This window comes from Ambystoma mexicanum, chromosome 8 (assembly GCF_040938575.1).
Source record: "Ambystoma mexicanum isolate Mex_15411 chromosome 8, UKY_AmexF1_1, whole genome shotgun sequence".
Classification (NCBI taxonomy): Eukaryota; Metazoa; Chordata; class Amphibia; order Caudata; family Ambystomatidae; genus Ambystoma; species Ambystoma mexicanum.
Window position 1 is genome coordinate 45791471 of NC_090929.1, and position 27674 is coordinate 45819144.

Sequence of the window (27674 nt, forward strand, 5' to 3'; positions counted from 1 at the left end):
GACCATGGAGTGCCATCCATGCCTGGATGAGGTGTATCCTATTCACCAAGGCCAAATCCTGATTGCAATCCCCTGTAAGCGGGATGAGAATCTGGGTGTCATCTGCATAGTTGGTGTAGGTGAGACCAAGACAGTCCAGATCATCAAAGAGGGGCTTGGTAAATGTTATACATGGTAGGGGAGACGCAGGACCCCTGAGGAACACCACACTTGATAGGAATGGGATCAGCTGCTTCAGAGGTGAAGATTCTCATAGTTGTTTCGCTTAAAGATTGAATCCAAGCTATGGCTTGTTGTGAGAAATGCGCTGCTGAATCTAGTCTAGGTGGTTAGAGGACATTATGGTCCACCAAGTCAAACGCTGCTGATGGATCCAGAAGAAGTAGTAGTGCACATTTTCCCTGTTCTCTCAGCTCGTCAACTTGGGCCTTAAGGTCAATGAGCGCGGTTTCAGTCCCATGCTGTGGTCTGAAACCTGATTGCCGACGGGTTGGCTCTGCTCCAAGAAATTCTGAATCTGTAGGTAAGCCACCATTTGTGGTATCTTTAGGAGGAATGGCACCATTGTGATTGGACTATAATTCATAGGTATAGCAGGGTCCAGTGTTTGTTTCTTAAGGATGGGGAGGACCCAAGATTCCTTAAGGCTACTTGGGATAGTTCCTGAGGTGAATGACGCGTTGATAAGCTAACGGATGAAGGGTGATAGGTCTCTCGCAGCGTCTTTCATAATTTGGACAGAACCTATATCTCCTCGGCAGTTGGAAGGTATGAGCGAGAGTATTATTTTTTTCAACCTCTAGTATAGAGACTTTAGTGAAATTGAAGCGATGTGCTGGTTTAGCTGAAGTGGGTAGATTACCGGTTTGTGGGGTTGATGTTGGTAGGTTTAATCTTTTCTTGGCGATTTTGACTTCGAGAGTAGCAATTTTGTCAGCAAATACTTTCTGTATGTCAGAACACCATGTCTTCTCTTTAACACAATTATTTGGTACAGGGATCAGGTTCTCAAATTCCTTTAGCATTGCAAGAGTTCCTTGGTAACTGATTTGGCTTGCAGTATCCTATTAAAGCTTTCTTTTTTGCTCGCCGTATTTGTTTTATATTTTGTTGATAAGGTTAGCTTTGTTTACCTCAGATGGTGCTAGTCTCCAGATTTGCTTTTACCTTTTTTTCTTTTCTTAGTGATTTTAGATATGGAGTAAACAGGCACTTAGGTGTGCTCTTGGCTTACTATTCCTCATTTTTAAGGGGGCAATGGTGTCAAGTGCTTCTGTCATTTATTCATTGAATTTGTTCACTAAGGTAGATGGATCTAGTAAATCTGGTAGTGAGTTTAAGGTGGGGAGTATGAGCGGTAATAGTCTGTCGAAGTTATATATTTTTTATTCCTGGTTGACATGGGAGGTGCTATGAGGTTGTTTGAGTGAAGTTCATTTTGGCATTTAAAGTGAAAGCTATCAGCGAGTGTCAGTCCATACCTGTGGGCTGATGGTGGTAATGGTAGTATTACAGTTATGGTCAGCCACCCAGTCAAGCGTTCTAACCTTCTCATGGGTTGGCTGTTTTACATTTTGGGAGAAGCCCGAGAGGACATTGGCAATGGACATTGCATGTGCATCTTTAGGATCATTTTAGCCCCAGTTCATGTCTCCTAGTAGAAGTGCCTGTGATGCATTTTTTAGGTTATCCGAAAGGATAATGGAAAGGTCCTCCTCAAAAGAGCCCATGGGGCCTGGAGGTCTGTATATAAGATACATAGTGATTGTGTGGGAGTCTGAGATGGGCAGCTTGACTATGAGGGATTCACAAGAGTGGACATGCAGCGGTACTGCTATTGTCATTGCTAGGCTAGATTTAGCTATGATCGCTATACCTCCTCCGCGGGTGTCAACTCTCTTCTCTAAGGATAGTGTAGTTAGCTGGCACAGCAAGCTTCAAGGCAGGCCTGCTGTAGCCAGGATTCGGTGATGGCTAAGAATTTGTAATTTTCTGTTTGTATCAGGTCAACAATTCTGTAGCGTGCGCTACTAGTGACCTTGCATTAATGAGTGGGGGAGCAAGGGTAGCTGTTGCTATAGTGGGCCGGGCCATACTATTGAGCTGAGCAGTTAGTTTTATGTTTATTAAGTTGAGATTTTCTAGGATTCCAATTATGGGTGGCCCTGGGATTGGTGTAATTCATCTTTTTAAGGGAATATCATATTTGTTGCTATGATAGGTAGGTGTGGTGGAGCGGCTGGCAGGCAGTTCGAGTAATTTAGATTGTCTTGAACATAGTTTAATGTTCCTGTGCATGAGGTCACACAGGATGTTAGTTCTAGGAGGGTTGAGTGTAGAGCTGAGGTTGAAAGGTTTTCCTGAGATACAAGTGTTGCTAGTCAGTCATGGTATTTGAAGGGAGTATTACAGAAATAAAGGTGCCAAATTGTGTCAGGAATGTAGTAAGGTGCCTGTACTAGTGTGCAACAGTCTTTGAAGATGCACAGTAAAAAGTTCCAAACCGGTAAATCATTGGCTCCTCCTGATGGCGCTCAAAATATCCTCTTTAGGTTCTCTTTCCCTTGCTTCTATGCAACCCCCATCTGACATTTGTGCAAGCTGCAATCCTCCAGGAAAAAATACCCCTTCTTAATCTAATGTTGATTCCTTTTCTTGCCTCTGTGCTTCTTCTGATCTTTGGTTTTCTTGCTAAATGACTCGACTATGAATCTTTCTATTTTCTTCCCACGCGTCACTTTTTTAAATATTTTTCATACTCTTGTCTTTCTGATGCTTTGCTTAATTCTACCCTTTCGGGCTCAGGACTTTGCTTTTATTTCTAAGATTCATCATCATGCTCATTTCCTTCACTGCTTCTCGCTCTTCTGTCTCATCACCCTTTCCCTATTCCTCACTCCTAACACTCCCTTCCTGTTTACTTCAACGGGCTAGTCCCACTGCTTGACCCTCGAAATGTCTTCTCTAGCCTCTTATCCGCCTGGTATTCCTATTTCCTTATCCAATCACTCTTCAATTCCTTTGATCATGCTTCTAATCTACCTCTTGTCAAGGAGACTCCTCTTGACACTTCTATTCCTTTCTTCTAAATAACGAACCATCCCTTCTTCCTTTCCTATCTAAGCTTGTGTAACATGCATTCTATTCTCAGCTTTCGCTAAATTCGTCCTCTTTATGGAATCGGTCTTGCCCATCACTGAGACTGCGCTTTTACACATCACTAGTTTTCACTTTCTCTGATGTGCAGCAATTTTCTCATTCATCTTGATTTTTCCGTCTTTTGAGGTTGTGGACCACTTTTGGCTTTATTTTCTGTAGATCTGGTTTTGCGATGTCCTAGTCCTCCACTTCCAGTGCCCAGGTCTGCCAGGCTATGTCTCCAATCATTTACTCTTTTTTCTTTATTTACTATGCCCTTCTATTCTGTTTATTAATTATTCGATCATTTGGCTTTTCCTGTCACTTTATGTTGACGACTCTCAGATGTTTCTCTCGTTCTCTTTTCCAGAGTTGCTCGATCTATTTCTGTGTATCAGCTGGCAAGCTCTCTTCATTTTAATCCATCTAAAAGTAGAGTTTTGAAAACGTTTTGATTACTTCCCCCATCAGTTTCCTTTTTATTCCGACTCCCCCCACGCTCACCTCGTCTACTTTTGTTCATAATCGAAATGATTCCTTAGAGTATTCCCTTTATTGCTCTCGTTTCTATTCACGCTTTGTAGTGCGTCTATAAGCTCTCTAATATTTGCAGGATTTCACCATTTCTTACTTTCTCTGCTGCTAAAACCTTTATTCTTTCTATGGTATACTCGCGCCTCAATTACTTTTTTTTTTCTCTTGTTGTGCTGCCTTCCTCTACTCTTGATCCTCTCCAGACTTCTGCTCTGCCTACCCCCACGTTGCTCTCGCATTACCCAATTTCTAGCCCTTCTCTGGCTTCCTTTTCCCACCAATCTTTAGTTTTGTTTGAACTTGCAAACCCCCGTTTTATATTTTTGGTTTCAATCTGTGTACCCATTCTTACACTTTGTTCTTCTTTACTTCTCTTGACTGTTCCTCATATTTCTTGTGCATAATCTCGCTTGCGCTTTTTTTTGTTTTTTGTTTACTCATGGTTCTTAAACTTGCGAATGGTCTTCACACTGTTCGTTTCTCTCCTGGGCTCTTCTTTTAAACCCTTCTTCCTGAATGAAATGTGTTCTTAATGTCAACTTTTTAAAATGTTTTGTATTTTTTGTTGTAATAATTTACCTAATGCTGTATCACGCTTTGGAAGCAGTGCTCTGTGAATAAGTAAATTGATGTACCTTTCTGCCAATAATCTACTGGTCGGGTCATGACAACTCTATTGGCTTTCGTGGCCAGTACTATCAGGGCTACCCATGAAGCGTCTAGATGTTGTATGTGGTGTTCTACTTGCCTTTTCACTTTAACTTTGAACACCAAAGTAATGTTGCCAATTATGCGTAGAGTAGCATAAACGTTTATAATGTGTGTAGCTACATCCTCCCTTTTTCAAATTTTCTTTCAAAATATTTTGGGAACTAGGCTCCTACCTTTACCATTGCAGGATACTTTGTTTCTTGTACAACCTTATTAGACTGTCGATGCTTGCTTTGGGCTGTTGGAGCAGAGTTTGGTTTTAAGCTCACCTCGGTCCTTCCAAGGACTGATGCCTCCTTTTTGGCTGCATCCTGTTTTTAGAGCAGAAGTTATTGTTCTTTGAAATCGGCCATGACAATGGCCTATCCTATGATCCTAATGGGGAATCCTTAAATGCCGAAGGTGATTCAATGTCTGGAGATATTAGTTAGCGTGGACTTTTCCATGTTGTCCCTCTTCCTGTGTTCTTTGTATGAGTTTTGCATCTGGAGAACCAGCTGATTCCTTGAATTCTTACTGGATGTTTGTGCATTTTGTATCTTTCTGCATGCAATGCGGATATTTATTCCTCTTGGTCCTGCTTGTCATCCTCTCTTCTGCACTTAACCTTATGGTAGACAGGAGCAAAATGCCCAAATGTGGGCAGGCTTTGAAATCAGCGAGCGGGACCTATTCAACCAAAGCAGGAACTTTATTGCATGTTGCTGTCCTGAACGTTCTGCACTCATTTGTCTTGGTCAATGCTCCAGCTAAGATTGTTTTACTCCCTATTTTTGAAAGTTGTCAGTAAAATGATTTTTTTAGGGCAGTGAAAACATGACACCCGTTCCCAATGGGAGTGTACTATAAATGAATATGTTCAACTATAAAACAGAAATGTTTTTGAGAGAAATACTAATTGGCACTGAGTTATTCATGCGCAGTAAAAGATTACATATGACCTCTTCCATAATTCTAGTTTCTTCCTTTGGTACTAAATGCACTACTGGTCCTAACGCATCCATCAATCTCTTTGGGAGAACGCAGGGACACAAGTAGTGGGTGAAAGCAGGGACACAAGCTCCCCCTTTTTTTTTTTTTTTTTTTTTTTGAAGTATTCGCCTATTTTTAGGGGTTAGAATTGGCCGATGCACCCTTTATCTGTAGGGCTGGTCTTGGTTATTAAATGCTTTTCAAGAAATAGCTTCTTGTAAACTTGGATCAGTTACGAACTATAGGATATCTTGCACTGCATTAAAATTGTGTCCATAATTAATTTGTCAAGCCCAATGCTAGCTCCAGTCTCAGGGTACACAGCGAGATGACGCAATACTGACACACATTCATCAATAGTCGCACCCTAGATTTGACATCTGCAGTAGAAATTGTGTACATTTTATGTTCACATTGATTCGCGTGTAGTAGTAGTACTGGTGTAATTTCATTGCTATCGTTGTCTACTCATTCATCCCATTGCCGACCTCATTGACACGAAGAGCCGTTTTTTAACAAAATAGAAGGATTATGCATGTTTTTTTAAACCACCTTCGATTGGCCGCTGTAAATTTTGCATTCTCATTTTGAGCGACCTTGTTCACCCATCCACCCCCTTTTTGTTTTCTGTCATGAAGAGATTGTAAATCCCAAACCCCTTCAGTAACCCACTGCATATTATCCCCCAAAGGTTGTACACCCTTGCCCCGATTTAGCTGAAATTGCTAATTCTGCTTTAAGATCAACAAAACGGCATCAAAACCTGGGAAATGTGTCGGTTGTGAGAAATCAAAACCATGTTACCTCTGAGACCAGCCTCTGTAGATGCCACTCAGGGTGTCATTTTTTTTTTGTATTTCGTTGTTGGTCCTGGCTGTGATCTCATGTATGTGCTCATATGCTGAGGAACGGGCAGGAAGAGACTGAGTTAAGATGCTAATCCCTTCCTAGAGCTGTTAAATTTGCTAGGTTTTGATGTGGTGATTTGAATCATTTTATCTCTGTTTTAACTAAGGTTTTTTCACCTAATTTCAAAGGTTTTCTTATGCTTCATCTTCTTGAGACACTGGCCATGGTCTGTGTCCATGTTCACCCATTGGCCATTGCTTCGTTCATGGCAGTGACACCAGCCTATGGCCATGGTCCACATCCCTCTGCCTAGTAACTATACCGATGCTACCAGCCTTGGCCTTTGGCCAGTGGCCACAGCCTGCAGCTATATCCGGTATCAGATTTGAAACAATCTGGCAAAAACAGTGGACCTTTCCCCCCATTTTATTCCCACACAAGTTCTGCCTTGTATTATAGCAAGAGCTACCATAGGCGCTAAACTTGACTATTGCAATGCACTCTTAGCCGGCACCTCTGGAAAAAAAACCTAAAACTTCAGGTCACCCAAAATAACGCTCTAAGAGCAGCCTTAAACATCTCCAAAAGGGACCACATCACACTGGCAAGACAATCAGTTCACTGGCTCCCTGTCAAAGAACGCATCACCTTCAAGGTACTGACTACTACCCACAAATGTATCCACCACACTGCACCATCATATCTCTCAGACACCATTCTCAGACCGACCTCATCCAGACCTACCAGACTGTGCTACACTAACCAACTCACTGTACCACACATCAACAAGATTACAGCAGGAGGGCAGGGTTTCCCCTACATAGCACCAAAACTTTGGAACAATCTCCCCTACGCTCTAAGAGCAGAAGGCTCCCTCACAGTGTTTAGAAAAAAACTCAAAACCTCTCTCTAACTAAATTTCCTCTACCTACAGCCAATCAGGCACACATTGCTAAATATTGCTACTGCCCAAACTTGTATGCCTGTATGCCTCTATGCTGTAACTAAGACGCGCTTTTTCCTGTAACCAGCGCTATTCTGTAACCAGCGCCACGATGCCTCAGGGCGGATTCTGTGCGCTTAACAAATACGAATAAATAAATAAATAAATTGCGGTGATTGTTCCCGTGGTAATACATTATCTGTTGCTTACTAACCGGGACCACTTGACAAAGTAGATCTTCCCCATCCCAAATGCTGCTCTCCATGCACACGCCTCCTTGTCTAGGTCCCGCCTCCCATTTGCCCCACTCTATATAAATCCTCTCTCCTATTTATTTCACTCACTGATTCCTGTAACCCCCTTCAAGAGCATCTTCCTATACGTCTGCAGCAATGTGTGGGATTCCAGTGGTAAAATGAAAGCAGTCTACCACGAAACGTGCTCTCCAGCATGCCCAAACTTCAACTACACACGTGGTCATGTCTCCCCCAGCCCACTTCTACCCTAATGTGAACCTCTCCCTCCGAATCTCGTTGTGAGCACTTTTCTCTTCTCAGTTATGTCTTACGTTGAGCAAAAGAAGAAAAAAGGTAGCTTTTCATTTCTGAAAACCCCACTGTTCTATAAATAACTAGAGGGCTAACAGTCCTACTTAATGACTGTACAAAGTGAGGCAGCCCCTGGACACATACCTATGGATAAGGAGCCATGGGCTGCATAGGAAAGTGGTTTGTTTTATCCAGTAGTGTGGTGCCCAGTGGCCATCTCGCGTTCTTTATTAGAACTCTGTGGATAAACCTCACTCCTGCAATGCACCATGGGAGATTTTTACTGCACCCCTTCTCTATTTAACTTTTTTAAAGCTACTGGAAGGATTTCCATCAAACCAAAAAAGGAATATCTGCAAAGCTTTGTGTCCAACTTGTTTCTTATTTGGTGTGAGTCCGTCCAGCGGATACCCAGTGCAACTGCTGGGTACCTAGCAAGGTGCTGTAAACAATTGGTGGGAAATGAGAAGGCAAGAGTTGAGGTTCTCGAAGTAAAACGATGGCCGATGATTGACCAGTATAAACAATGGGAAAACGAGGCTCCCACAATCGGCCCATGAGTGAAACGTAGTCCTCCCCATGCAGTATTTGTCTCGGGAGGGCAACACGGGTTCAATCCCTGTGTGCGAGCTTAGAACCCTCTGGGTATTAAGCGCTTTATAAATAACCAATTAAAAAAACAAATGTATCATTGTTGAAGTGACGGTGCTGAAGAATACTCGTGAGATGACTCTTCTCCTAGACAAGGCATCTGTTCAATGTTACCCTAGTGGTGAACAAATAAAGGATTGTATTGTGTGTAGAGGTCTGGTGCCTTGTCTTGCCCTGTCCTGAAGCATGGAGGGAACTCTGTAGAACCGGAAATCGTTACTACCTGGGCCTCATGACCCACGTTGTGATGCCACCTGGATGCAGCACTGGGAAGGAGCTGCAGAGCCCCCACACCTTCACTCATCCTGGCGAGCCTTCCTCAGAGGCCAGATCTCTTCCCCCTTGCCTTTGTATGAAATCGTCTCCATGGATCAGTAGAGGGAGTTGCAGACCAAGTACAGCCTGCTGGAATGTGGCAGGGCCCAATGGCCCTTGGGGGACCCTTTCAGAGAGACTCTGCGGCCGGAGCCTCTCTGCTCGATTCCCTCTGGCAGGAGTTACCCGTAGGCCATGACCCACAATGGCAGACGCATGAGGAAAAGGATAGAAAGCGGCAGTAGAAACGGCTGCACCAAGGAAGATCTCGGCAAACACTGGCCCAAAGCAGCAGAGAAGCAGTTACCAGGGCCCCGGACATGCAGATGGGAATTGGGAGGTTTGCCAAAACTAATATGGCCTTGGAAGCTTTTGAAGTCTTGGCATCACGTGAGACATGCAACGGCTTATTCACGGTTTTAGAATTGCTCCATTGGACTATGGATGTACCAGAGATTGCAAACCTGAACACATCCAACTACAGGCCTTAGCTTTATATAGGCCCCAAGCCCAGATCTATGCCGAGGCACAATAATGGGGCTGCAGTTGGCGGCAAGCAGGAAGGGGGGCGAGTCCCACCAGAACTGGAATGACATGCAGGGTTTGGCCAAGGGTGTCTGAGTGCATGGATGGCGCAGAAAGGCCAGAAGAAGCTTGGTGTCTGGATCAGTCAGACTCGCACCTAGCCCGGCCATCATGCCCTTCCTGAAGGGGACCTGAAACTGCTAGTGTTCCCTGATGACGGCTAGCACTCTGAAGAGGGGGCTGGCCACTCCCTCCCATGGGTGGAGCAAGAAGGTTAGCATAGTAGCTCTATTGATGGAATGATTTTTGGTCGAAATATTTAAGTTTACATTTTTCTGCTTGTTTTTTTTTTTTTTTTGGTTTTGTTTTTTGGCCAAAAAATGCAACTGGTAAGTGTGGGAGTTTGTCAGGCAATATTGGTGGGTTGGGTGAGTGCATGGTGGTCTCTTCCCTCTCACTATTAACAAAAAAAAGCAAATAAAATAGAACTAATAGTTCTACCAAGAAAACCCCATCATTAGACCTGCATCTGCAAAAGCCATGAATGACGCCTGATGGCCCTGGGTGGATTGCAATTGGGGTGCTGTAGCAAAAACATTCATGGCGATCGGGTGCACTGTCTTAAGCCAACTTTTGCATGTATAATTTCTCAATCACTTTAATATTGTACCACGCTGGGAAGCCAACAGAGTACGCCCTAACCCTGGCAACACAAATGATCTAACATCTCCCAAAAAGATTCGAGGTTCAGCTTCCTGTATCCTACACCACGAATGAACTCTTCAACTAACACTTTAGATAACAAATTAAATCGAGCCCCGAGCATGAATCTTGTTTCCAATTTGTGACTTTTTATATAGATTTTGGTTCACCAAATTTAGATAAAACGAATTCATACAGCTTTCATATAGCTTTACAATTCCTAAATACACAATTAATATTGACCCTTTCAAAATAAAAAATAAACTTTTCATGCAATTTCAAAATAAGAAATTTGATGTAATCATTGTTTGTAGGTAATTTCATTGCTTTAACTTCACCAATCACAGGTGGTTAAGAATTTCATATCCAATGCGTTTTGTGCCAAGGTACAACGCAGGTGGTGCTAGTACACAGTACGAAGAAGCGACTAGGAGCTGCCTCGGTTTAGTTGGCAGATGCTGTGCTCTCGTCCCTTTCTGTTCGCGAGTCCCTCAGATGAGACGTTTTTGGTGTTGGGTGGCACTCTTGTACAAGTGCCACTGCAACTGCAGGGAAACAAAGGGTTAACCACCTGGCGTCAAGGATACTGCACAGTGCCGGTCCATATACGTATGTGCAAGCTTGACCAATAGCAAGGAGTATATTAAGGAAACATCTGATACGCAGATCAGACGTTTCTCCAAGCCAGAGAGTGGGGGGGGGGGGGATGGGTCGATATTTCTTTGGCAGGAGCCTCCCTCTGGAACGGCCTTCCTACCTCTCTCTGACTTGAGCCGGATCTCCTTAAGTTCCAGAAACTTCTCAAGACTTCATCTCCCCCTCCCTTGCTAATGCCCCCCCCCCCCTGCTGCTGCGACTGGCGCCTGGTCCCTTGTGTGCCTTACAGTGGCATGGCAGACCCTCCCTCGCCCAGTCTTCCCTAGTACCGCTTAACCAGCACTTGCTCTCGGCCATCCTCCCAGACTAGCGAAGACTGTGTTTGCTCTCACACTGCGCACACAATATCAAATTGAAAGCACAATTTGCTGATTATATTGAGTGATTTTAATCAACGTTGCAGCCTTGCCTCAAACTGGTCCCCAATCTTCACACTATTTGACCCCTGCCCAGTTCCCCTGGCACTTGCCCTCTTGGGCTCCCCTCAGCCCAAACCCTCCTGCACTTCTCCCCTCCCCCTTTTCCCTCATCAGAGCCCATCTGTCCAGTCCTGCCTGCTCCCCCTGCACTTTTGACATGGCCCGAATGTCATAAGCCTAGTAGGACCATGTATTGTTTTCTTCCCCACTCGCCTCCCCGCCCTTTTTTTGTCTTGTGGCGCCTTGAAACACTTGTTTACACGAGCCATTCACATGTCCAAAAAATAAATAAAATAAAAAAATACAAATGGTGGTTCGTTCCACTGGCAATCGGCATCTGCGACAGAAGATCCACAGAAGTGGTGACTCATTTGGAAACTTGTCAACATGCCTGCGAGTGACATTGTGCTGATTTCCTCTGCATTGCACAATGTAGGGGATGGCAGGTCAGCAAGCTAATTTCTATGACTCGGCAGAGGATGAGGCAGATCCTGGCTGCAGGATGAGGCGGGTCCTGCCGGCACACTGTGCATGCGGAGCTGAAGGATGAGGCGGGTCCTGCCGGCACACTGTGCATGCGGAGCTGAAGGATGAGGCGGGTCCTGCCGGCACACTGTGCATGCGGAGCTGAAGGATGAGGCGGGTCCTGCCGGCACACTGTGCATGCGGAGCTGAAGGATGAGGCGGGTCCTGCCGGCACACTGTGCATGCGGAGCTGAAGGATGAGGCGGGTCCTGCCGGCACACTGTGCATGCGGAGCTGAAGGATGAGGCGGGTCCTGCCGGCACACTGTGCATGCGGAGCTGAAGGATGAGGCGGGTCCTGCCGGCACACTGCATGCGGAGCTGAAGGATGAGGCGGGTCCTGCCGGCACACACTGCATGCGGAGCTGAAGGATGAGGCGGGTCCTGCCGGCACACTGTGCATGCGGAGCTGAAGGATGAGGCGGGTCCTGCCGGCACACACTGCATGCGGAGCTGAAGGATGAGGCGTGTCCTGCCGGCACACACTGCATGCGGAGCTGAAGGATGAGGCGTGTCCTGCCGGCACACACTGCATGCGGAGCTGAAGGATGAGGCGGGTCCTGCCGGCACACTGTGCATGCGGAGCTGAAGGATGAGGCACATGCTACGGGCACACACTGCATGCGGAGCTGAAGGATGAGGCGGCTCCTGCCGGCACACTGTGCATGCGGAGCTGAAGGATGAGGCGGCTCCTGCCGGCACACTGTGCATGCGGAGCTGAAGGATGAGGCGGCTCCTGCCGGCACACTGTGCATGCGGAGCTGAAGGATGAGGCGGCTCCTGCCGGCACACTGTGCATGCGGAGCTGAAGGATGAGGCGGCTCCTGCCGGCACACTGTGCATGCGGAGCTGAAGGATGAGGCGGCTCCTGCCGGCACACTGTGCATGCGGAGCTGAAGGATGAGGCGGGTCCTGCCGGCACACTGTGCATGCGGAGCTGAAGGATGAGGCACATGCTACTGGCACACACTGCATGCGGAGCTGAAGGATGAGGCGGGTCCTGCCGGCACACACTGCATGTGGAGCTGAAGGATGAGGCGGGTCCTGCCAACACACTGTGCATGCGGAGCTGAAGGATGAGGCGGGTCCTGTCGGCACAGACTGCATGCAGAGCTGAAGGATGAGGCGGTTCCCGCCGGCACACACTGCATACGGAGCTGAAGGATGAGGCGGTCCTGCCAACACACTGTGCATGCAGAGCTGAAGGATGAGGCTGGTCCTCTGAAGGGCAGGTCTTGCCTGCACACTGTGCCGGCAGATGAGGACCATGGGGAGGCCGGCTCCGTTTTTGCCGGTTGTGGTAACTGAAGAAATCTGAGGATTACCGGAAAGAGTGAAGTTGGACCTTATTTAAATGCTCTGTCCTACCAATGCCCGGCAAGAATGAACCCCTCACATACATCTTCTACCTTTCTGATGACACGTTGCAGATCAACAGATCCTTTGATGCCCAGACATGTGGCTTCAAGAAGTTTATAATGTTAGTCAGGGTGACAAATGTGATACCAGCTTCAAGTTTACTCTGGCTTTGTGTAAACATTTCTACACAAGGTGTAGGAGGGGGATACTATTGCTTTTGTGCGCCTTATCTAATTAGGGATACTTGTCTCTTTGAAGGGGGCCAGGGAATATATCCAGAGCCAAAGGCACTGGGAATGTTGAAACTCCCTTCGGTGCTAGGGGTTTATCTGAAAGGGAAGTTCATGTCTTGGGACAATCCCAATGGATGGGTTACCTTATCCAATGAGACTCGTTTCCCTCCAGCTTTCTGATGTAAACAGTCTCTGGGATATAGCACCCAGCTTGCTACTTGTAATCCTTACAGGGATATAAGGCCTGGCTCACTTGGAGTTAGTTTCAGGCTTTCTGGACCCTCGACTCTTGGGTCTTGCTGTGTCTGGGGCAGGCCTGCAGCCGTAGTTTCCTCCGCTTTGCTCCCCACTGTGACTCTGGTGGAATGTCCTCCCTCTGTTCTCTGTAATGGTTGGCCCCCTGGATTTCTTGGACCTTATGTCGGCATCGCATCTGCTGGCTTCTCTCCTGGCCGGGTGGGACTCTGGGACTTCAGTTGGCACTGTCCCAGGGTCTGATCGGCTCATCCACTCAGGGGCCCCATTGCTCTTACCTGTAGTTCCTCTTTGGTACTCTAGTGCTATGAGAACCCAGGCCATCTTTGGGCAGGGCCACCTTCAATATTCGGCTTCTCAGTGGCTCTGTGGTCTCGCATTTTCTGCATCTCTCTCCTTCCACTACTTGTAGAGAATCGTGCAGTGGAGCCTGGCGCGCTGCATAGGTCTCAGGCAGCGCTTTACCGTCTCTGAGAAGGTCCTTGCTGGCATAGAAACCCTAATCGTACACTCTGGCACTAGATGGGATGTGTGGCTGTTCTTGTGCTTCACAGCGGCCGCTGGCTCAATGGCCATCAGTGTTACTGGTCTGTCTATCATTTCTATGAAGCGGGGTCCCTGCCACTGGTCTAAGGTACTGGTAAAATATAAGCAGTGGCACTACCACTTTACATGTTGAGCAAGGGTATGACTCATGCAAATATCTGGCTTCTACTCCAGAGCCCTCCTGCACTCGGAGAGTATCGCCAAAGCGCACACCTTTTCTGGCAAGACCTTGTCAGAAACTGGTGGAACCCTGCGGATCACGAGCTCTGGAATGGCTGTGTTGCACATGCGTTTTTAATTACGTTTCCCATTGGAGTAATGCTCAGTCCTTTTGGCATTCGTCCAATGCATTTCGGATGTTCATATCCCTCTTCAGGTGCCCCTCTGAGCAGTGGCATACAGAAGGCTAGAATGACATGATGGCTAAACTCTCAACGACCAATGTGCCTGATCCGAAACTTTCCTTTACTATGTCTCGAGTGATGGGCTGAAGAGAGCAAAACAGAAGAGTGAACTGGTCATATGAATGTGACGGCAGCCAAGTGGAAACCCTACTCGCGTAACCTCGTTATTCCAGGCATGGAATACCCTGGGATCAGGCAAGCACCTGTAACATGTGTACAGCCTTGCATGTGGCCGGAGTGGAGGGAGCTCTTGCCTATGGAAATTCCATCCCCCCGCTGCGGGGTGCAAGGTTCTAAGAACAACTTGCCACGGTGAATGCCCCTAAGGGGGGGGGGGACTCCGTGGTCCGGTACATGTGGTAGCGTGCCAGTACCGCACAGATCACCATTGGAGCCAGTATGTTCAGGCAGTGTTTGACCCTATGTGAAGACTGGCCACGGATTGAGAGGGGAACTCTAAAACTCCCGACTTGGTCCCACATGTAAATATTCCGTCATGTATGATTGGGCATGCGGGAAGGCAAGGCAAGGCAAGGCAGACTTCCCTGGGGCCAATAACTGACTGGCGGCCTCCTAACACGGATAACATTGTTTTGAGTGCATTCTATCTCACTGTAAGGACACTATCCCTTTTTGAGACATCGTTTGCCGGGGAGTCGTGGGCTTTGGCGTGTTCCTACTTTGTGCGGTGTTAGTCCGGGCATGTGTGTGTGAATGTACTGTGGGGGCTGGAACGCCAGCAAACCTCACTAATCGATTGCAAGTGTTGGCAGCCATATAGCAGAATCGGATTTACTAGACTCGGCCTGGCATCGCGCGTGTGTGTGTGTGTGTGTGTGTGTGTGTGTGTGTGCGCGTGCGCGTGTGCGTAAGAGAGAGACCACGACTGGCCCTTGGCAAGTGCTGAAGGGTGCCCGGACATGTGATGGCAACGCCCGGAACCCGCTGTATGGATGCCATGAGCTGTCTTATGCGCTACGTGTTATTTTGGAAGCTTTTCAAGATGCTTGTCCGCTGTGTCCTGCGAGATGATTGGCTGACAATCCCCTAGCCACATGCCTAATTGGAGCTGCCGGCCAGTGGGGCATTCGCATGCGCCATCCCGACCGATGGCAGGAGGTGGCAGCTGATATGCGTGCCACTCCTCCACGGCAGCTGTCGGGAAGCAGGATGTCCGTGTTTGTACCTGGCTTATCTAATTCCCTGTTCCTTGACGCTGCAAGCCAGGTTCCAGGAAGGCCTGGCACGTGTTGGCATGGGGGTTCCGCTTTCAGCATCGAACATGCAAAGCATTTTACAGACTTCAGTGCTACACGGTCACACAGGCGTTTGCCAGCGATCACTTAGACATGCGTGCAGCAGAGTTCCTTTCGAGTGTAAAGTCTGCACATTGGCCGTGCACACACATTCGCGTATGAACATGCTCCCAAAACAATCGCTCTGCCTTCTGCTGAAGATGGCTTTTCTCTTTAAAGTTCTTGCAAAAATAGGCTCTCATTTGTATAGATTTTCTGAGTTCCCATAAATGCAGAATGCACTTGATCTATAGCGCGGCAGGTGCCCAGATAAACGTGCAACGCGCTCTAAACACTTGGCGCTCTGAAACACTTATGTACGAGCGCGATAGAAATAAAACCTTTTATTTCATATGTAGCACGGACAGAACGAGACGGTGGCCTTGGAACACATCCTGCTGACCTGGTTGCGTGTACATGGCTGTGCAGATCCAGGCTGAGTTGGAAGGTACAGGATAACGTGGACATTCCCGGGCCTGGCTACCGACGCGGGGCGATGCAGCATTCTCCTCTACTGGCCGTTGCCGTGCACATACACGCTAGCCATCAGAGCCGAAGTGCTGGGGTTCAGGGTACCCCTGCACATAAGGGACATAATGGCTAAAACGGGCAACTACTACCAACACAAGAATGGGATACAAGTAGCCCCTATAGACACAGGCCTACAGGAGCATGCTCCCTGCTCCTCCGCCCACCCCCACAGCACCACAGATCTGCTCGCCTCAATGCTGCCAGCAGCTCATGCTCCCTGGTTCCCTCTCACAGCACCACAGATCTGCTCTCCTCAATGCTGCCAGCAGCGCATGCTCCCCGCTCCCCCCCACAGCACCACAGATCTGCTCGCCTCGATGCTGCCAGCAGCGCATGCTCCCCGCTCCCCCCCCACAGCACCACAGATCTGCTCTCCTCAATGCTGCCAGCAGCTCATGCTCCCTGGTTCCCTCTCACAGCACCACAGATCTGCTCTCCTCAATGCTGCCAGCAGCGCATGCTCCCCGCTCCCGCCCACAGCACCACAGATCTGCTCGCCTCGATGCTGCCAGCAGCGCATGCTCCCCGCTCCCCCCACAGCACCACAGATCTGCTCTCCTCAATGCTGCCAGCAGCTCATGCTCCCTGGTTCCCTCTCACAGCACCACAGATCTGCTCTCCTCAATGCTGCCAGCAGCGCATGCTCCCTGGTTCCCCCCCCAAGCACCACAGATCTGCTCTCCTCAATGCTGCCAGCAGCGCATGCTCCCGCTCCCCCCCCCCCCCCACAGCACCACAGATCTGCTCTCCCCAATGCTGCCAGCAGCGCATGCTCCCTGGTTCCCTCTCACAGCACCACAGATCTGCTCTCCTCAATGCTGCCAGCAGCGCATGTGCCCCGCCCCCCCCAAGCACCACAGATCTGCTCTCCTCCATGGTGCCAGCAGCGCACGCTCCCCCCACACAGCACCACAGATCTGCTCTCCTCAATGCTGCCAGCAGCGCATGCTCCCTGGTTCCCTCTCACAGCACCACAGATCTGCTCTCCTCAATGCTGCCAGCAGCGCATGCTCCCCCCCCCACAGCACCACAGATCTGCTCGCCTCAATGCTGCCAGCAGCGCATGCTCCCTGGTTCCCTCTCACAGCACCACAGATCTGCTCTCCTCAATGCTGCCAGCAGCGCATGCTCCCCCCCACAGCACCACAGATCTGCTCGCCTCAATGCTGCCAGTACCGAATGCTCCCTGCCCCCCGCCCCACATCTCTGCTCTCCTCAATCCTGCCAGCAGCGTATGCTCCCTTCTCCCCCTCACAGCTCTACAGATCTGCTCTCCTCAATGCTGCCAGCAGCACATGCTCCCTGGTTCCCGCTCACAGCTCCACAGACACGCTCTCCTCAATGCTGCCAGCAGAGCATGCTCCCTGCTCCTCCGCCCACCCTCGCAGCACCACAGATCTGCTCTCTTCGATGCTGCCAGTACCGAATGCTCCCTGCCCCCCGCCCCACATCTCTGCTCTCCTCAATGCTGCCAGCAGCGTATTCTCACTTTTCCCCCTCACAGCTCCACAGATGGACTCTCCTCAATGCTGCCAGCAGAGCATGCTCCCTGCTCCTCCGCCCAACCCCACAGCACCACAGATCTGCTCTCCTCCATGGTGCCAGCAGCGCACGCTCCCTGGTCCCACCCACACTGCTCCGCAGATCTGCTCTCCTCCATGGTGCCAGCAGCGCACGCTCCCTGGTCCCACCCACACTGCTCCACAGATCTGCTCTCCTCCATGGTGCCAGCAGCGCACGCTCCCTGGTCCCACCCACACTGCTCCACAGATCTGCTCTACTCCATGGTGCCAGCAGCGCACGCTCCCTGGTCCCACCCACACTGCTCCACAGATCTGCTCTCCTCCATGGTGCCAGCAGCGCACGCTCCCTGGTCCCACCCACACTGCTCCACAGATTTGCTCTCCTCCATGGTGCCAGCAGCGCACGCTCCCTAGTCCCACCCACACTGCTCCACAGATCTGCTCTCCTCCATGGTGCCAGCAGCGCATGCTCCCTGGTTCCACCCACACTGCTCCACAGATCTGCTCTCTACAACGCGGTCAGCAGCGCATGCTCCCTCAAACTCCCTCCCCCCCCCCCCCCCCAACAGCTGTTCTCCTCAACGCTGCCAGCAGCACATGCTCCCTGCTCTTCTCGATGCTGCCAGCAGCGTATGCTCCCTTCTCCCCCTCACAGCTCCACAGATCTGCTGTCCTCCATGCATCCAGCGGCGCATTCTCCCTGCTTCCCCACCCCCTCCCAATGCCACAGATTTCTTCTCAATGGTGCCAGCAGCGCATGCTCCCTGGTCCCACACACTGCTCCACAGATCTGCTCTCCTCCATGGTGCCAGCAGCGCACGCTCCCTGGTCCCACCCACACTGCTCCACAGATCTGCTCTCCTCCATGGTGCCAGCAGCGCACGCTCCCTGGTCCCACCCACACTGCTCCACAGATCTGCTCTACTCCATGGTGCCAGCAGCGCACGCTCCCTGGTCCCACCCACACTGCTCCACAGATCTGCTCTCCTCCATGGTGCCAGCAGCGCACGCTCCCTGGTCCCACCCACACTGCTCCACAGATTTGCTCTCCTCCATGGTGCCAGCAGCGCACGCTCCCTAGTCCCACCCACACTGCTCCACAGATCTGCTCTCCTCCATGGTGCCAGCAGCGCACGCTCCCTGGTCCCACCCACACTGCACCATGAATAAGTTTGGATCCTTAGTAGCAGCAGAGCTATGCACGGGAAGGAGCACGAATATTATGACTGTTGATTCTGATGAGCAATTTAAGGTGAAGATGCATATTTTCAGTTGCAAGTTACTAGGTGCAAGTATTGATTAGAAACGGATATCATCTTGAAGTATGTTTTGCTCACCTCCCTAAAGCTTAGGGCTGAGGAGGGTAGAGGCTGGGGGCTGATGGTGGTGGATGGTGGGGAATTGATGTTTATTCTGGAGAGGCTGGGACTGGAGGAATTCATAATGATGGAGGCTGGGGTTGCCTGTGGGGACTGTTGGTGGTAGCTTGGGCTGGGGACAACAGCGGGGCGATGGAGTGGGAGCAGGGGCTGGCAGTGGGAACTGAAGCAGGAGCTGGGGATAGATGTGGGAGGATGAGGGCTTGGGGGTGAGTAGGTTGGCGGACGCTGATGCTGGTGGATGAGGAGGATGGAATGAGCTTGGCCAGACCCTGATCTTGGGGGCAAAGTCTGGGATAGAGTGTGTGGTCCAGTGATTAAGTTGGGGGGGGGGGGGCGGCAGGGTGGGAATGGGGTGAGATGGGCTGAGTGAAAGACTGCCTGGCAAGGCAATGGGCTCTGGTTGGGACTGGGGATAAGGTTAAGACGGGGGGGGGGGGCAAGTCAGGAACTGATACGAAACTGAGAGCTGTGGTCCATGACAGATTGACATAGGAAGTGCTGGTTGTGTATATCGATAGCAGGGACTAGGAGAAGAGGCCGCCAGAGAAGTGGGTAGCGCGCGGGACTAGTGGCTGGTGCGAGTCGAGGGTTGAGTATGATGCCGAGGATGTGCTCGGCCCCAAACCCTAGTTTCACCCCGATCCCTCTCCCTCAGCCTTTCCCTGCCAGCTCCATCAGACTGTGGGTGGTTCTGGGGGTCTGAGGTCAAGGACAAGGTTCAGGTCTTTAAATTCAACCTATAGGCCCGTTTCTTTGATTCTTTAGCAGAAATGTACTCGAAGGTTATCCTGCATTGATTATAGGTCTGGGTGGATCATTTGGGCATCCTCTTGCATGTACAAGCGGGCTTTCGTCACTTGATCAAGCTATGAGCTTGGATCTCTTATTGGGCAAACATCAATCCTTAAAATCGCTTCCAATGTATTTAGCGTTTGTTGACCAGCAAATGGCTTTTTGGCACGGTTCCCAGAGATTGATTGTGGGTGTCCACAGAGGTTGCAAATTCCATTGCGACTAGGACGTGCCATTAAGTCGTTGTACTCTGGTAACTGTGCTCGTATTCATTGGGGCCACAATAGTGAAAAGACAGACCCTCTCCCCCCCGCCCTCCACCCCGAGATCGGTGTAGAGCAGGGATGTGTGGTGGCTCTTCTTTTATTCTATTCTTGTTATTTGTAAGTGATCTTGCCTTCGATTTGCACAAGTGGCCAAGATGCTCCAGCCTTGGGTTCCTACAAATGGACCCTTTTTGCTGTTCTTTTGGCTAAACACTGGTGGGGCTCCAACATCATTTTGACACCTTAGAGAAACAATGTGTTGCAAATGGCCATCGCAGTAATCAGTCGAACTAAGACAATGGTCTGTGTCCCCCGTGGGCTTCGGGCTTGTCTAGTATTCTCATTTTACTCCAATAATCAATCATTGGAGATGGTAGATTCTTTCAATTATTTGGGCCTGGTTTTTTTGAACAAACTAAAATGAGGGGGGAGGCAATTTGATACCCCTAAAACTTTACTCAATCCAAGTGGTACCAGCAATACCCTATGGAGCGGAGTTATGGGGCTGGGCTGATTGCGCATCTATCCAAGTGATCGAGAACACATTCTTCAAAAGATGACTAGGTTTGTGTATCAATGCTCCCTCTGTACCAGTGGCATGTGAAGTAGGGCGAGTCCAGAGTAAATATGTTATGATGCTCTTGCCCGTGCTTGAGGATTTGGAACTCTGAGGATCTTGTACCTTGTAGGGAAGCGTTGGCTGAGTTGCTTTCCACGGCTGGAGGTCGATCGGTCCCTTGGTTTTCACATGTACGAAATGTTTCTTAATATTGGCCTTGCAGACTTATGGATCAATCCTACTAAAATGGGTTTGGGGGGTCTAAAGGGCCGTGTTAGGACCTTGTTCAGTCATTGGGCTGGGGGAGGATGATTGACTCCTGCCTTAGGAGTAAGCAGTGGCCATTACCTCGTGATCAAAATGTCTTGGGGGGGGGGGGGGGGGGGGGGTTTTGAACAGTGTCTGTATTCCCATCTGAACTTGAAAGTGAAAATATATTTTTAATATTTAGATTGGGTATTTTGCTGCTTGCATGCCACGCCTGTAAATGGAGGGGGAGAGGGGGGAGAACATGTCCCCCAGGTGTTCCTGTTTTGCCCCAATTGAGGACGAGAAGCACCTTGTTTGTTTTTTGCCCTGCTTATGCTAGGGAGAGATCCTGCTGGCTGAAGCCAATTTGGTCCCACCTTGGTGCAAGACCCTCTTTTGCTGCGCTGGAATAACTGAAAAGTGGCTCTTTAGCTGAAATTAAAGTGATTGTAACTTTTTAAAATGATGCTTTTAGGAAGCGTTTTTACCGGTCTTAATGTTATTTATGATGTTTTGTTTTGGTCTCAAGATTATTTTTTGTTGCCGTGTTTTCTTTTATGGTGTGTTAACACCAAAATAAAGATCTTGGCCCTGAGGGAAAGACTGGGGGGGCGAGACTTAGAACTGGGGTGAGGCACAGGGTGCTCCTGCAGCCTCCTCTCAGACCTGGCCTCACCTGGAATACCTTCTCAGCCTTTTGTTTCTGGAATCTCCATCAGAGTGGTACCTGATGTTGGGTCTGTGGGGCAAAAACTGGGGGGACAAGGCGAGACTGCAGTTGAAACTGGACGGTGTGGTCGAGGGGGCCAGAAGGCAGGAGTATGAGGACGGGTAGGGTGAGGGGGTGTAGACAGATGGCCGGTGACTGGGGGCAGAAGGTGGGGATGGAGACTGAAGGCAAAGACATGGAAGGAGATTGGGGGAGATGGGTGGGGGAACCGAGATGGAAGGAGGCTTGTGACTGGGGAGGGGCGAAGATGGAAGGAGACTGGGGTACTATGGGATGGGGCGGAACTGCAGTAAGGTGACTGGGGGGGGAATACTGAGACAGAAGACTGGGAGATTGAAACTGGGGGACGGAAGGGGACTGGAGACTGGGCAGAGGGTATAGATCGGTGCCGGGGAAGGGGATAGAGACTGGGGCACCTGAATGAAGGAGGCAAGAAATCGGGCAGGAGACGTGACCGATGGAAGGAAACTAGAGATTAGGGTCCGGGAGGAGACTGGAGGTAAAAGGATGGTGGAAGGGCACTGAGCTGAAGACTGGGCACTGGTGGGGGCCTGGGTTGAGACTGCACACTGGGACGGGGTGAGTGGTAGACTGGTCGCTAAAGGGGATTAAGGTGGAGACTGGGAGCATTGGGGGAATCTGGAGAAGATTTGAGGTGGAGTCGAGGGAGGACCTGGGAATCACTGGGGGTATTGAAGAGTGAATGTACTGAGGGCTGAGAGGGGAGTCTCGGAGTTGGGCTGATGGAGATGGAGATGGTGATGGGAACGACTTAACTGGGGTTGCGAGTGATCGCAGAAGCAGGGGCTGGGCGAGAGGTAACCCTACCCAGGGAGCTCTGGGATTTCGAGGGCAAGGAATAGGGATGGATAATGCATCTTCCCCTGTTTAATTGCTGTTGTAGGGCTCTGGCTTGGGTTTGGCATTAGGAGGGCTTTACTTTTGAAATCTCAGTCCAATTGTTCTCTCAAACATCAAGACTGTGAGCCCTGCAGCAATGTTTGTGTCCTGCGAATTTCACCTGTTGGCAGCCCCCGCAACCGTCCCACAATTTGCACTGATTCCCTCCTCGAACTTATTTCATGCAAGCAACAGCTGACGCGTGAAACTGCCAAGGTTTGGGGTTTTCAAGGGGAAGTCCTGCCAAGTATGTGCAGTTTGCAGCCTATGGGCATTGTGCTTTCCGATGGATTGTTCTTGCTCAAGTGTTGTATCTAGTGTGTATGCTCGCTTTCGGCTGCTTCAGAATGCTTTGCGTCTGGCTCGGCCGCAGCAAACAGTCTTGCAATGGAAACAAGCGCAGCAAGTGGTGGCTTTGGGCCCATTCCCTGGAGCAGAGCCGTGTTGGATTTTTGCAGCGCACCAGTTGGATGAGAATTGCTGCCATCATTTTGTCGGGAATAGACCCAACCCATCCAAGCTTTTTAAAGGCAACACTTTAATAACCTTTAAAGGGGACCCCTCTCTATTCTGGATATCTTCAGTCTCTCCCTTTTTGGCAGTAGAACAGTCCACATTGGCCTAGTGCCGCTGCTAGAAGACCAGTGTAGACTGGAGCAACACTGTAGGCTTGACTTTAGCATGTTGTAATAGACTTCAAACATGAAGTGTACAGGCTGCGTTGGATGATGGGAGTGGTGGCATTATGAAGCAAGTTTGCTTTCACTTACCTCTCAATTCTCTTGCAGAATGATGTGCGTCAAAAGGTTCACCTCAACACCTTTGGCTTGTTCAAGGATGGATACATGGAGGTGGACGTCAAAAAGCTTCAGATGAAAGGGGGCCGTGATCCAGCGAACCAGGATGCATCAACGGTAACTATCTTTAACGCTTCCACCCTCGCTCCCTCTCCCATCCCCCAGCTCGTATTAAGGACAGATTCTTTATTACAGAATTAGACTTCAGCCTGTGGCCTTAATTAAATAAAAATTCTTAAATAGGAAGCCGTGCCATCACATCACTAACGGGTCAAAATGAGTAGGATTAACTTGCACCCTCATTAGCCAGAACCGAATCTGTAGAACTACCTATAGCCCAAGAACTCCATGACGAGGACATGATCAACATGGCTGACTGCTTCTCATGACCTCATTAATGGGTGGCATCATGTAACTGGCCATATAGCTCATGGCGCCTGTGGGATTTGAAGTGGGTTACCAAAAAAATGGAGCTAGAGATTTGCTGTTGGGTGAAGGATGTAAAGAAAGCTCGTTTGTGTTCCTGTTTGAGGGGGCTGGTGTGTGCAAGTGGGAGCCATCAGAAGCTTGTAATGGGTTAGAGTGGGGTCTTGCCGGAAGAGGAGCACCGGATGTAGTCTCCTGAGACCAATTGCCTGCCTTCTCTTGTAGTTCATTTGATGCAGTTGATGCACATTGCACAGATGGAACATTTGATTGGCTTAACTAGAGAAGACATTCCAGCAGCCCTTCTTTCAGGGAGCAAATTGGATGTTTCAGTAGACAGTAATGTTGTGCCTACTGAGAAGGGTGGCTCAGATGTCCTGGAATCCAGGAAACCTCAATGATCAGAGCTTGCTTGATGTACTACTTTCACTCTTGGGCAAGGCGTGACCTAATTTGATGGGTAACTGCATGTCCAAGCCTACTGCTGAAACTTCATAGTGGCTTATCATGCTGAGCCCAAACACTCTGGAAGGTGTAGTAAATGAGTGCATACCCGACTACGGTGATTATGTACCGGCGGAAAACGGTGGGCAAAACGGGTGTAACTAGATACATCAATAACCTAGAACTGGGCTGAGGTAAACTGCAGTGGGTGGGTAGACATGGGCAGGCATCGGCACTGGTAAGAAGGCGCGTGCCCAGTAATAATGGAACTTTGATAATGGCTCACTGAAGCAGTCAAAGGTGAACAAAGCACAAGATGAGTTACTGATCGGTGCCAATGGGTAAAGTGGGCGAAGGGCATATTGACGGAAAAAAATGAGTATTTCTTAAATGATGTAATGAGTGATATTGCTTTTCCCCTTTTTTTTCCCAGTATGGATTCAGTTTGCACAAGACAAAAAATGACGGCTTTCCCGCTTATCTGGTAAGTTTAGGGGATTGGGTGGGGATAAGGGGTCTGAAAATCAGATGGGCTTCTCATATGGAAGAAATATTATTGGCTGGACACCCCTCCAATTGTGTATGTGATTGGATGTTTGCGCAACAGTGTTTCCACTTCAGAATCATGTGAACAGCAACATTTCCAAATGCTGCAGTGTAACTGGGTGTGCAGGGGCCCTGCACGCATGCAGCCAAGAAGGGCCCTCGGAGGGTGTGACGGGTGCCCTGCACGCAGACAGCCAGAAGGGCCCTCTGAGGGTGTGACGGGTGCCCTGCACGCATACAGCCAAGAAGGGCCCTCGGAGGGTGTGCAAGGCGCCCTGCATGCATACAGCCAGGAAGGGCCCTCGGAGGGCGTGCAAGGTGCCCTGCACGCATACAGCCAAGAAGGGCCCCCGGAGGGTGTGCAAGGTGCCCTGCACGCATACAGCCAAGAAGGGCCCCCGGAGGGTGTGCAAGGTGCCCTGCACGCATACAGCCAAGAAGGGCCCTTGGAGGGTGTGCAAGGTGCCCTGCATGCATACTGCCAAGAAGCACACCCCGGAGGGTGTGCAAGGTGCCCTGCACACATACAGCCAAGGTCCCTGAGAAGGTGTGCAAGGTGCCCTGCATGCCTACAGCCAAGAAGGGCCCTCGGAGGGTGTGCAAGGCGCCCTGCATGCATACAGCCAAGAAGGGCCCTCGGAAGGTGTGCAAGGTGCCGTGCACGCATACAGCCAAGAAGGGCCCGCGGAGGGTGTGCAAGGTGCCGTGCACGTATACAGCCAAGGAGGGCCCTCGGAGGGTGTGCAAGGTGCCCTGCACGCATACAGCCAGGAAGGGCCCTCGGAGGGTGTGCAAGGTGCCCTGCACGCATACAGCCAGGAAGGGCCTTCGGAGGGTGTGGAAGGTGCCCTGCACGCATACAGCCAGGAAGGGCCCTCAGAGGGTGTGCAAGGTGCCCTGCAAGCATACAGCCAAGAAGGGCCCTCGGAGGGTGTGCAAGGTTCCCTGCACGCATACAGCCAAGAAGGGCCCTCGGAGGGTGTGCAAGGTTCCCTGCACGCATACAGCCAAGAAGGGCCCTCGGAGGGTGTGCAAGGTTCCCTGCACGCATACAGCCAAGAAGGGCCCTCGGAGGGTGTGCAAGGTTCCCTGCACGCATACAGCCAAGAAGGGCCCTCGGAGGGTGTGCACGGTGCCATGCACGCATACAGCTAGGAAGGGCCCTCGGAGGGTGTGCAAGGGTAGGAAGGCCCCTCGGAGGGTGTGCGAGGTTCCCTGCATTCATACAGCCAAGAAGGGCCCTCGGAGGGTGTGCAAGGCGCCCTGCACGCATACAGCTAGGAAGGGCCCTCGGAGGGTGTGCAAGGCGCCCTGCACGCATACAGCCAGGAAGGGCCCGCGGAGGGTGTGCATGGGGCCCTGCACGCATACAGCCAGGAAGGGCCCTCAGAGGGTGTGCAAGGCGCCCTGCACGCATACAGCCAGGAAGGGCTTGCATGCATACAGCCAGGAAGGGCCCTCGGAGGGTGTGCAAGGCGCCCTGCACGCATACAGCTAGGAAGGGCCCTCGGAGGGTGTGCAAGGCGCCCTGCATGCATACAGCTAGGAAGGGCCCTCAGATTCATGAATTCCTCTAAGGCAGACACAGCTGAGGTATTAAGCCTGGTGCAGCGGGAGAAAAATAGATCTAGGAATGGGCTTAAGCGCTGGGGCTGGACTATTAAGAATGCTAAATGGCAGCAAATGCTGCTGCCCGGAAGTCAAGAGACTCGCAAAGGGGAAAGGGTCCAAAACCATAATGAGCCCCATAGGAGGGGCAGGGTGGGAGGGTATTTAAAAATAAGTAACGACAAAGTTAATGTGTCGGTTTCCGTGGACCCAGACCCCGGGTGCAAGTGGCCAGTAAAACGTACCCACAAATCACTGGTAGAAGCTATTACTAAACTAAAAAAAGCTCACCGGCTCCTGGTCCAATGGCCTGTCCAATTTGGCCTTGAAGACCTCCCCTGATACCTGGGCCTCGCTTCTCTTGGTCTTGTTCAAGAAAATTAGTGTTGGCATGATACCGACTTCTTGGCAGCAGTCTGTATTGGTCCCCATTTACAAAAAGTGGGACCGGAATCTCCCGGACAATTACAGGCTGTTGGTTCACTGCTGTTGGGCGACCTTAATAGATGGGCGGATGCAGCAGGGGTGCTCTACCAATACCAAACAGGTTTTCGGCCTGGCTCCGCAACATTAGGCTGTTAGATACTTTGCTTAAAAGGTCGGCCTGTAAAGACAGCCCATTTTTATGTCACATTTGTGGACTTTAAGGCAGCGTTTGATCGGGTCGACCAAGATAGACTGTGGTCAGAGTTGCAGGTTCTTGGTTGCCCTGAATGGGTAATACATGCCATCAGGCATTTCATAAAATATAAGGTTATAATAATCTTGCAAGAGTGCACCTGGATAATGAGGGAAGTATGTCCAGGCCAATAAGTACAAATGGAGTCAAGCACGGATGTTTTCTGGCTCCCCTATTGTATCATTTGTACATTGACGTGCTTGCTCGCCTTCTAAAGACCTCTAATTGTCCCCAAAAAATAGGGAGGGTAAAAATATGGGTGCATGTTGTATGCTGATTTGGTTTTATTTGACATGCGTTTAGTGGGATGAAAATCATGATAAATGAACTTTGACTACACACAGGAAAACTCTCTCGCTGTAAATCTCTTCAAGACTAAATGTATGTTAATCTAAAAAAAATGTATAAAACAGCTATGAACACTAAATTGTGTGTGATCGATTACGTGGGAAGTTGTATACTTGGGACAGAAGTGAATAACAGAAATGACTAACTACAATGAAATCGTAGAGTCCAAACCAAGGAGCGCACCAGGCGTTGCTGCTACGCATCATGAACACCACTGCAGGATATACGATGCAGGGCATTTTGACTTTATAGAAGTAATGTTATTGGCCCATGATGTTGTATGGGTGGAGGCCATAGTGGTGAGAGATGTTAGT

General features: G+C 49.9%; 1 protein-coding gene across 7 annotated transcripts in view; it reads left to right on the forward strand.

Moving 5' to 3' along the window:
• GPR107 (G protein-coupled receptor 107) overlaps nt 1-27674 on the forward strand; it is a 387352-nt gene that overhangs the window by 70544 nt on the left and 289134 nt on the right. For all 7 annotated transcript variants that reach the window (XR_011268468.1, XR_011268470.1, XR_011268471.1 and 4 more), the window contains exons 2-3: nt 23301-23426; nt 24613-24663. Coding sequence is in view for 1 of the 7 variants with exons in the window: in XM_069609259.1 (XP_069465360.1) it covers nt 23301-23426; nt 24613-24663 (177 nt within the window). In the remaining 6 variants the exon portion in view is untranslated. The remainder of the gene's footprint in view (nt 1-23300; nt 23427-24612; nt 24664-27674) is intronic.